Genomic DNA, 11900 nt, shown 5'->3' with positions numbered 1-11900 from the left:
GTTTCACCTCAAGACCAAGAAAATAATGCAGTAGACCCAAATCAGACATCTCAAAATTCTTCATCATGCAGTCCTTAAAATCAGTGATCATAGACTCATTCGAACCCATATATATCATATCATCAACGTAAAGACATACGACCAAAAAATCATTTTTACCTTCTCGTTTTACATAAAGAGTAGGCTCATTGTTACTCCTTTCAAAACCATTCTCATGGAAATATGAATCAATCTTGAAGTACCATGCCCGCGGCGCTTGCTTTAAGCCATAGAGTGCCTTTTTTAACCTGTAGACATTATCTTCTTTGCCATTTACTACAAAACCTTCAGGTTGTGAGACATAGACTTCCTCTTCCAAATCACCATTTAAAAAGGCAGATTTAACATCGAATTGGTAAACTAGCCAACTTAAATTAGCAGCCAAGGCTAAAAATGTTCTCACAGTTTCAAAGCGAGCAACAGGAGAAAAAGTTTCTTCAAAGTCAATACCTTGTTGCTGGGAATAACCTTTTGCGATGAGCCTTGCCTTATGTTTTTGGATGCTGCCATCAACATGATACTTGGTTCTAAACACCCATTTGAGCCCAATAGCTTTCTTTCCTTCAGGAAAATTTACCAAGTCCCATGTCTGATTCTTTTGAATAGCCATCAATTCTTCTTCCACAGCCTTGCACCATTTATCCTCTTTTTCAGCATCTTCAAAGAGGATAGGATTTGAAACAAGTAAATCAAAGGTACAAGATGTACTGTTTGCATATCTAGGATTTTGTTTCCTATCTCTTGTTGATCTTCTTAATGGAGTTGTCTCAGCAGAAGGTTTTTCCAATATTGGAGAAGTTGTTGGTGCAATTGATGAGCTAGACGATGGACCAGCCAAAAAAAGGATCAACTACATACTCTTGTTCAATAATATCGTCAAAAGGCAACAACTTAATGTTTGAACTTTCATTTGTGGAATTAAAATTCCAACTTGCATCTTCATTAAACACAACATTTCTATTGACCGTAATCTTACCACTCATTGGATTATATAACTTATAAGCCTTGGATTGTGTGCTATATCTAACAAAAATACATTTTTCACATTTTTCATCAAGCTTACGTCGAGCTTGTGAATTTATCAAGGCATAAGCTATACAACCAAAGACACGTAAGTGGCTTACCTTGGCTTGTTACCTCTCCAAGCTTCATATGGTGTTTGATCAAATACTGCCTTAGTAGGAGAAATATTCAGCAAATAGACAGCAGTGGCAACAACTTCAGCCCAAAAACACTTCAGTACACCTTTACCTTCCATCATGTTTCTGCCCATCTCGACAACTGTGCAGTTCTTTCGTTCTGCTACACCATTTTGCTGTGGTGTATAAGGTGCTGTGAGTTCTCTGTGTATTCCATTTTCCTCACAAAAGGAACTGAATTCTTTTGACATAAACTCACCACCTCTATCTGTTCGAAGTGTTTTGAGTCTACATCCACTTTGCCTCTCAACAAAAGATTTAAATTTCTTGAAATTGTCAAAAGTTTCAGAATTAAATTTCAAGAAATATATCCAACTCATACGACTATAATCATTAGTAAAAAGCAGAAAATATCGACTTCCCCCTAAAGACTCAACACTCATAGGACCACACAAATCAGCATGTACTAACTCAAGACAAACAGAAGCTCTCCAAGACTTGCTTATAGGAAAACATTTTTTACTTTGTTTCCCATAAACACAACTTTCACAAAAATCAAGATTCTCAACTTTTAGCAACCCAAAAACCATTTCCTTTTGACTCAATAACTTTAATCCATTAACATTTAAATGCCCATAACGTAAATGCCATAGTCTAGTTTCATTATCTCCACTAGCTACCATAGTACACCTCTCAACCATTGAAACTTCTAGAGGAAACATTTTATTGTTAGCCATTGGAACTTTAGCAATGATTTTCTCAGATTTCTTATTTTTAATAGTTCCAACCTTATCGTCAAAGAAAATTGAGTATCCACTAATCATTAGTTGTCCAATGCTAAGCAAATTATGAGATAGACTAGGAACAAACATCACATCTTCTAAAATCTTAGCATTACCTTGGCTGGTCATAATGCTAACTGTACCTCTACCTTCAACTTGAATCTTCTTGTTGTCTCCTAGCCTAAAATCTGATTTTTTTGACTCATCGAGCTCCTTGAACAATGATCTTGTTCCAGACATATGATTGGAACAACCATTGTCCAAAAACCAAAAATTGTTAGGAGTTTCTTTTTCACAATAAAGGGCCATGAGCAACTTACTGTCATCATCATTTTCCTCTACAAAGCTTGCTTGGTTATTCTCATCCCTCTGTTTTTGCCAATAATAAGCTTTTTTATGACCTGATTTTCTGCAGTAGTTGCACAGAAACGTCTTAGCCTGCTTCTCTTCATTTGATCCTCCTCCATCTTGATTTCTTCCTTGGCCTCTTCCACGACCTCTTCCTCGAAAACCACCTCTGCCTCTTCCACGATTTGCAAAGTTTTCTAGCTTATCTTTCTGATGAATGGACTCCCCCTTCACCTGAAATGCCTTCTCTTCATTTTTTTCATGCGATCTTAGGAGCCTCTCTTCATGAGCTTGCAAAGAACTCATTAGTTCATCGAAAGTATAATCAGATACGTCATGAGATTCCTCAATCGCAAAAACAATATGTTCAAACTTTGAAGTAAGACTCCTTAAAACTTTTGCTACAACCGTTTCTTCAGATATGTTTTCACCATAAGACTTCATTTGATTAACAAGAGAAGAAACTCTGGACAAATAAGTTTGAACAGATTCATTACTTTTCATAGAAAGAGTTTCAAAGTCACGACGGTAAGTCTGTAATTTTACCGTAATCACCTTAGCTGAACCTTGAAATTCTTTCTTCAAAATCTTCCATGCCTGCGAATATGTAGTTGCTGCTGCAATTCTTGGAAAAATTGTATTGTGGACTACTTGTTGAATCAGGAATAGCGCTTTGGCATCCTTCTTTTTTATCTCTTTCAATTTTTCCTTCTCTTCGTCAGAGTCTGATTGCTCCACGAAGCCTGCTTCAACCAAATCCCAAACTCCTTGTGATTTGAAAAAAGTTTTCATTTTGATACTCCAAAACTCATACTTTTCACCAGTAAAAATTGGCATGAGTTGTTGGGAAGATGATGAAATACCATTTACTGCCATTTTGCCTCACAATTTCCAGAAAGGAACCTTGCTCTTGATACCAAATTTGTTGGAAAGAAAAAGGAAGTAAAGGAGAAAGTGAACAGAAAAATAGAGCAAAAACAGAAGTAAAAGCTACTGCAAAGTTTTTTTTTCTGATTAATAATGGAAGCAACAAGTCTGCCTATAAATAGGCTTACTGTAAAACAGAAAATACTAAAATCTAGGTCCACTAAACCACTAACTACTAATTAGCTACTAATCTGCCACAATATCTAAACATGCTAAGATAAAGGAAACTAACTAACAAACTCCTGAAGACTTGGTCAAGTATCTGAATCACTTTTCAACAAATCGAACCTTTGTCCTAGAGATGTTTGAAAATAAGTTTCGCTAATCTAATAATTTTAAGCATTAGTGTACATGTAATTCTATAATTCCTTTAACTGGTTGTCCGGACCTTTGATATCATTTTTGTAGAAATTCCACATCAAGATATATGCTGGTATCCCTAATGCTTCCTTGATGCCTACACTTTTGGTATAAGAGTGATTTGAGTATAGTTTATGGGATTAAACATCTCAGCAGTAGTAAAGAAATCAAGGATAACACTTGTAACCTCTACTCCAATTATATTCTAAGCCTTCCTTTTTTTTATTTTTTTTAAAGAAGTGGGCATTCAGGCCTTACAAGTTTACAACCGTGTACCTTAGAGATGTGAATATCATTTAAAATCTGGAATATTTCCTCTCTGGTTACTCGTCTGATCAAATTCTTCTATTGGCAATACTCTGTCTAGGACCTGCTTGATGTTTTTTTTTAAAGAAGTGGACATTCAAGCCATCACGTCCATGTACCTTAGAGATGTCAATATCATTTAAAATTTGGAATATTTCCTCTCTGGTTAGTCGTCTAATCAAATCCTTCTATTGAGCAATACTCAGTCTAGGACCTGCTTGATGGTCATTGGGTTAATTGCTGGCTCAAAAACCTCATTTTTCGTAACTTCACCAGCTAGACAAAATATAACATGTAGGGTATTAGTCTGAAATCCGTTATCCTAAAAATTCTTCATAGATTTTAAACTTGGTAACTTCTTAGCGAATACCAAATTCATTCTCGGCAATTATTTCTACTAGAGAATAATTTTTCAAGATGTAACAGAATGGCACAACTTTAATGAGATTGAATACTTCTTATATGCACCTAAAACACTTATAAAAGACTGAAGAAAACTTTATCAACCACAAAATGTTTTATATCTTACTTAGAAAATGAGGAGTTCATTCCTTACCTCTCAATATGAGCTACTGATTAATCACTATCAAATAGTTTTTCCCTAACTTTTCTTACTCAGTTCTTTTCATAGTACTCACAAAGCAATGGTATGGTTTGTTCTTGTATGGAGATACCTTCGGTTTTAACTTTGAGGATTTTTTGACATTTGAGTATCAGCGTTGTATGACTATTTTTTACTGATTTCCTTGATTAAATCCTTTGCTTAAGGTATTCTGAAATGTCTTATTAGCTGATTTTCAATTCAGCTTCCAACATTTAGTAGAACAGTATTGCAGGAACAATGATATGAAAAAGTACAGTTTACCTATGAATATTCATACACCAATTATGATTATCGAAACTTCAAAGAGAAGAAAAAGGAAGGGGGTACAAAACTATAGAGGAAAAGTTAAAAAGATTCATTCAATCATCTAAATTAGAGCATCCAAATGGGAATGGAAATAAAGTATGTTTAATGAGCAGAGAGGTCTCAAGTTTGAGCCTCAAGTATGAACTTGTCCTTTTCTCGCGTAAAGTAATGGCTTCGAGGACAAATAGTTTAGCATGCGATGAGCTGTTGTCCTATAGATGTTTGAAAAAAAAGCTTCGCTAATCTAATAATTTTAAGCATTAGTGTACATGTAATTCTATAATTCCTTTAACTGGTAATCAGGACCTTTGATATCATTTTTGTCGAAATATGTATCCCACAAATTAAAATGAAGGAGACCTTAATTAGCCTTTTAGCTCTAGTACTGGCTTTGCATTTGTTCCGAGTCTCAGCCGATAGGCTATCTCTTCCTCATCTCCCAATCAATGAAACCTTTCAAGGCATTGTTGGCGAGTACTCATACAGTGGACAATGTGGAACGCAAGGTCTTGGCCAAAAATGTCCTAATGGCATGTGTTGTAGTAAATGGGGTTGGTGTGGAACCACATTAGACTATTGTAGTCCCAAAAACTGTCAAAGTCAATGTGAAATACCATCCCCACCCCCACCCCCACCTTCACCACCTCCACCTCCGCCTCCATCCCCACCTCCACCCCTTTCATTTCCACAAGGACGTTGCGGAAACCAAGCTGCTGGTAGAAAATGTCCTAATGGCATGTGTTGTAGTAAATATGGTTGGTGTGGAACCACATTAGCCTATTGTAGTCCAAAAAACTGTCAAAGTCAATGTATAATACCATCCCCACCCCCACCCCCACCTTCACCACCTCCACCCCCTTCATTTCCACAAGGACGTTGCGGAAACCAAGCTGCTGGTACAAAATGTCCTACTGGATTGTGTTGTAGTAAACATGGTTGGTGTGGAACCATATCAGCCTATTGTTAGTGACTTAACATATTCTCAAGTGTCAAAAAATATTGTTGCATCTTTGTCGGATCCTCCAAAAACGCACTACTTTTGAAGGATTCGACACACACCTGATGACATTTTTGAAGAGTCCAAGCAACATAAATTTTACCCATCATAAATAAAAGTTAATGAAGATTCCCATAATACTACCTTATTAATGTTAAATATTGATCTTGATATATTATGTGTTGAATTGTAAGACTCCACAAGAGAAAAACATGTGAGACGATCAATATAATTGGAACACCTTCAATGGTGGTAGTTGGATATGTTAGGGTTTTGCCCTGATTTTCTTACCATAATTTAAGATTTATTTTTCCTTAAAGAAAAGACAAAACATTACCATAAATGTTTTTACTTTTCTTGAAAGGAAAATATTATATTCTTTCATATTTGGTTTATTTTCTCCTTTTAGGACTCTTTTTCTAGTAAGAAAAGGTTTTAGAACTCTATAAATATAAGTTTTGTTTCTTCTAACACAAAAACAATAGAATCCACAATGTAGTCGTTTGAGACTTTTGTTTATGGGGAGATTTATTCTCTCAACAGTTATAATATTTTTCTTTTAAATTAGTTTTCATATTAATAATATTATGTTTTAGTATCGCTTTATTTGTCATCTAATTTATCACTGTCTTGATTGCAATTGTAAGCTTTCGCATGACGCCCTAATCACCTTTCAGAACCCAACAGGATATGTTATGACACTTCATGGTCGCGTTGACTCAATTTTAGTTGAGCTCGGCATGTCAATGAGGAGTTGAAGAGGTTCTACAGGAACGGGAGCAAGTCCAAGGAAGAGGCTATTATGAAGTACTCCTACAAATATGAGGTTGATGAATAAAGAAGATATACATGCACAGTTGAAGAAACTGAACAACTATGCTCGTGTCATCCATGTGTTGACATTTCAAGATTTTTTTTGGCTGACACATTACAGTAGATTGGATTTTAATTTATGAAAACAAAATATATCCCTGCTTGACTTGGTGGTACCTTCTTTAAGTTGACCCATGGTTTTGAATTCTATAATTCCTTTAAATGGTTTTGAATAGCCATTTCACAAGGACATCATGCCATGACCCAGAGCCCACGAATTTTCCTTAATCTTTTCATTTTCCTCTTTCTTTTTCTAAACCCCAACCTTTTTTCGATCTGACCAAATTCACCCCCATTCTCTTCGATATGAGATTTCGTTCCAATCGAAGTTTGCTGGGAAGGTTGGGGAAGGTTCGTTTAGCTTTTTTCGTTTGTTGGGTCGAAGTTTTCTCTAAGTAAAGGTTAGTTCTTTTAGTTCTTTACTAGCGATTTTGAACGATATTGATTATTGTGTTTGATTAGGGTTATGAAATTGACAAAAAAAATGAAGAGCAATAACTGGGTTTTGGTATAATAGCATTCCATTGTTCAATTTATACCATATTATCTTCATATTGTTAGCCATGTAGTGTTTTCTTTCTCGTTTAATTTGAAGAAAAATTTAAATTGAAACTACAGTTGAATGCTTTGACAAGTAAATTCAAGTTTTAAACTGATTTGGGAGAGAATGAAGGAATATATTGTTGGAGATTTGTCAACTATTAGAAGAATTGAGAAAAAGAGGAAGAAAAAGAGAGTTTGATTTTGGGAGAGATGAGATTATACCGTTGGAGATTTAATATAGCTGATTTGGACTCACATGTGTAGTTTTCTTCAGCTTTTAACATTTTATATTTTGTTCTTACGCGCCTAAGGGAGTTGGTCTCACCTTCTTGGACATGTCAGCAAATAAGGGTGAAAAAATTAGTAAAAAAAAATGTTCAGGGGGTAATAGGACCCCCGTAAAGTATGAGTGTGTAATTGGGAATTCGGCTATAGGTTGGGGGGCTTTTGGCCATTTTCTCTATTTCATAATACTATTTTACCTTTTACCTTATATTAGTTAATTCTAGTCAAACCTCCTACCGTAGAATAATTAAGGATATTTTAGTAAATTTATAAATTACAATACAATACAGTCAAATCAAACAATAAAAATATTAGTAATAAACAACAACAAACAATACAGTCTAGCCAAACATTGTATCTACCCTACAATACAGTACAATATAATACAATACATTATGAAACAATGAATAACAATGATCCAAACAGAATGTAAGTAGTATTTTTTGTTAAAGGGTGCTGCTTATTTCGTGACATTTGACAGTTGAATGGTGATTTATAGGCAATATACTGTAAAGGTGATTTATAGGCAATATAATGTAAAGGGACGAATGGAGTTGCAATTGAGAAATTAATTTACTGCAAATTAATCTTGATGGGCATCGATGTATATATATTTGGGGGCTGGTGAAGATAGGTACGTAGCAGCCAGGTGGTGGGGATGTTGTTTGATAGCCATAAAACTACGAGGATTTTATAATGAAAAGTATTACTTTCTTGGTCTTAATTTATATGACACTATTCAATTTAACATAAAAAAATAAAAATAAAATTATCTATAGACGGATCAGGCTTTATATACATATATATTAAGAAAATAATTTTAAAATCAAGTTTTCTTACTATAAAAGATAAAAAAAATATATATTTTTTAAAACCGATTAAAAAGGAAAATATATGGGGACAGACGGATATATTTTTACGTTTTTACTCAACTAATTGTGGAAGTCAAAGGTTACTAAAACCAGTGGCCATGCAAAACCATTACTATGTGCTACAAGAGAGAGCAGACAGTGGATTTTTATCCATTTGGAATGCTCTCTCCAATTATTCTAATCACCATTTGACAAGTTTCATTTTAACGTTTATTTTTTTAGTATAGGTAAAATGGACATAAATAGCTCAACAAGAGAAAATTTACAAGGGTATGAATTTACATGAACATTTCGTTGAGACTATGATATTTTCTACAGGCTGTAGTGTATTCAAATTTCCAACAGTTGTGACCAATCTTGGGAAATGGTGTGGTACGTTGTTCATGTCGCTAACAATCATTGTCATTGAGTAAATAATTCAAAGACCTGCTGAAATCATCGTCTCTGCCCAACTAGTTTCTATATTGAAAGCGCTGGAAATCTTATAAAAATACTCTTCACTACCTTGTAAGGAATTTTCATAGCTTAATTAGGCGTGTCAAAAGACACTATCCTTAAGAATATTTCACCCGATATAAATGTATTCATGATTCAACAAATTCTTTGAGTATAAAACTAGAAATACAGAAAATCATTTAGAAGAAAATCGAGCACTCAAGAAAATGGAGTAGAAGATTTTTGGTTTCTTTGTTTTCCACTCTTCCAATGTCAAAGGTCCAGAAATCAAGTCTTAGTTTTAAGAGCAACTTTCACATATAACAAATATAAAAAATTGTATGTTATAGCTATAGTTTGCATAATTGCGCTCCATAGCAAATTTTATGTTNAGCAACTTTCACATATAACAAATATAAAAATCATATTTGTATGTTATAGCTATAGTTTGCATAATTGTGCTCCATAGCAAATTTTATGTTTGCTATGGAGCTTTTGATTTGTATAATTCGCTACAAACATCTAATTTTATACAAATTGTTCAGTTTTGTATAAATTCATTTATACATTATAATTTGTATAATAAAATTTGTATTTATAAGTGTATAGGACAAAAATATATGTATTTGTATTTGTATTTGTATATACACTTTTCTCTCGCTTTATACAAACACAAACATATTTTATACATTTTATACCGAATTGAATAAAATGGCCAATTATATATTGAAAATGGCTAATTGTATGCCGAATCAGATGGCAAAAAAAGGGGATGTTTGTTGCGAATTACAATTAAAATAAACTATGACTATAGTATTTAATTTGAATTAATAATTTGCTATTTCATACAATTTTCCCTAGTTTTTACGGCTCCATAGTGACCAAAAATGACGTAATGACCTTAGATATACGTACTATTCGAGAAATTCTTCCGAAGCCAACCCTTTAATTGAAATGCTCATCTTAAATAAGTATCTCCGTCATTTAAAAAAGAATGATATAATTTGATTGGCTTATATAATCATCACTCCAAGTGAAAATTGAGTTTTTCATGCCTAGAATTCAATTGTGTTTTGTCCACTTGCATATTTCTTTGAATTATCAGACCTTATGGCAATAAACCGTAGTTCATTTTGAAATTGAGGGTAGAGAAAGGGATAAATAACTTTGGATTATTTTTTAATTTGTGAATATCATTCTTACGCAAGGGTCATACAATTTTCTCTCGTTCTAATTTTACGGATGTCCCGAAAGGGGGACGTACATAGGCATGTTATCCGTTAATTCAGTTTATCTTTCTAGCCTCCCTAATGTGTTTTAAAAAAAATCAAATCTTATCGACGGATTAATATGTCCATACAAATGTGAATGAGTTTACATGTCTTCTTGTCTGCATATTATTAAATAAAAATCTGCCAACTACTATCACTTCTCTTTGTTGGCAATTTGGCAGATCTTACAAAGCATTAATTTTGATGAGACTTCCAAATAATGAATCTTACGAAGGTCTTGGACATTTTCACTCACAGTTTCTACTCCTTATTTAACCATTATATCATGATTCCTACCAAAAAATTTTAACCTTGATGATTTCCAAGCATAAAATTAGAATGATAAAAATTTCAGTTTCAGTAGAGTATTTGAGATATAATTTGAGCTAAGTTTCATACTTAATTCAGACAAATAAATTATCTATTCATGAGCATATATAGGGACATATGCAAGAGGAGCTCACATGAACCCATGCTTCCCTTTCGAAATCATATATAAAAGTGTTATATATATATATATATATTTTAAAATATAGATCAAATTGTGCATTTGCCCAATCTAAATGTCTAACCCTGTCAAATTTGTATCTTAGATCCACCTTTTCATAATAGTGTAACCATCATCTCAAAATCTTGGATACGTCTCTGAGCATATCAGTAATCAGTATAAACAAATTATTTTGGGAGGAATATTTCGCTTCGAGAAGATGTGGATATATAAAACTCGAATCTCATATAATTAGTTGCCACCATAGGATTTACGCACACCGCTAATCATAAGTTTTTTTAACTAATGGATTCTATTACTCCATAGCTCCGCCCATGCTTTACAGTTTACCATGCCTTGCGTATTGACTTCCATAGCAAAAATTCTCTTCATCATCAGTGCTCTTTGTGAAATCAGCCAAATCATAGGGGAGGGTAAAGAAAAAGGAAATGTCCAAAGAAGCAGATACGCAGATTTGGCCTTGCATCAAAAGCCATCTGTAAGCGCAAAAACTCTGCCTGCCAAAGGCGGAGGTATTGCAGAATAACCTCCTGAATTAACTAATAAGTGATTTTTTTTGTTAGAATGGTATAAAAGCAATGAAACAAATTAGATCCTTTCTCTAGGGGGGGGGGGGGGGGGNGGGGGGGGGATGAGATCGATTAATTGGTAAACCTTAAAACATGAAATGGTAGGAAGCCACACTTTCCTAACAAATGATGGTAGGGTTCCAAAGCGCTGTACAAAAGCACTAATGTTGTAAATATGATAAAAATTACTGAATTGCACGCTATTAATTGGTTTTTGGAAGAATGAAAAAAATACCACAAGTGGATAGTTACGACAACATAGTGAAGACATTAGACATATAAAAGAAATTAAACACAGTTGAATTCCATTTCTATCCTAGATGCCAACTTTCCACAAACAAAAATAGAAGTAGAGAGAGTAGAAACTTCAAAGTATGCTATCCCATGAATGAGGGAATATTGCTGGACTTCTTAGGAAAGCCAACGATAGAAGTTTCTAGAAGTTCTGAATCTAGGATACTTGGTTTAGATTAGGGGTGTGTTTGGTATGAAGGAAAATGTTTTTTCCTGGAAAACAAGTTGATTTTTGACTTATTTTCTCATGTTTGGTTGGTGAGTAGAAAATATTTTCCGAAAAAGATTTTTAGTATTTGATTTATGAATGATTTTTTTTTTTGAGAAATATCTTTTATTTTTACTAGGGTAGAAAATAATTTTTGAAATTGAAAATATTTTTTAAAAACAAACTTAAATTTTTTTTTTGGGGTGTTGGTAGGGGGTGGGTGGCGTGGGGGGG

The 11900-nt window shown here is 33.8% G+C and overlaps 1 protein-coding gene and 1 non-coding gene across 2 annotated transcripts; one reads left to right on the top strand and one right to left on the bottom strand.

The window, feature by feature from the left end:
* The first annotated feature begins 4979 nt into the window (after positions 1–4979).
* On the top strand, positions 4980–5778 carry LOC125857901 (chitin-binding lectin 1-like). The gene is made up of 2 exons (XM_049537558.1): positions 4980–5017; positions 5115–5778. Exons 1-2 carry the CDS (start codon positions 4980–4982, stop codon positions 5776–5778), a joined length of 702 nt encoding a protein of 233 aa, XP_049393515.1.
* Positions 5779–9977: 4199 nt separating this feature from the next.
* LOC125861100 (U6 spliceosomal RNA) lies at positions 9978–10076 on the bottom strand. The gene has a single exon (XR_007445961.1). It is a non-coding gene; the product is annotated as a U6 spliceosomal RNA (small nuclear RNA).
* Positions 10077–11900: the final 1824 nt, after the last annotated feature.

This window comes from Solanum stenotomum, chromosome 3 (assembly GCF_019186545.1).
Source record: "Solanum stenotomum isolate F172 chromosome 3, ASM1918654v1, whole genome shotgun sequence".
Lineage (NCBI taxonomy): Eukaryota > Viridiplantae > Streptophyta > Magnoliopsida > Solanales > Solanaceae > Solanum > Solanum stenotomum.
This window is presented reverse-complemented; position numbering and strand designations above follow the sequence as displayed.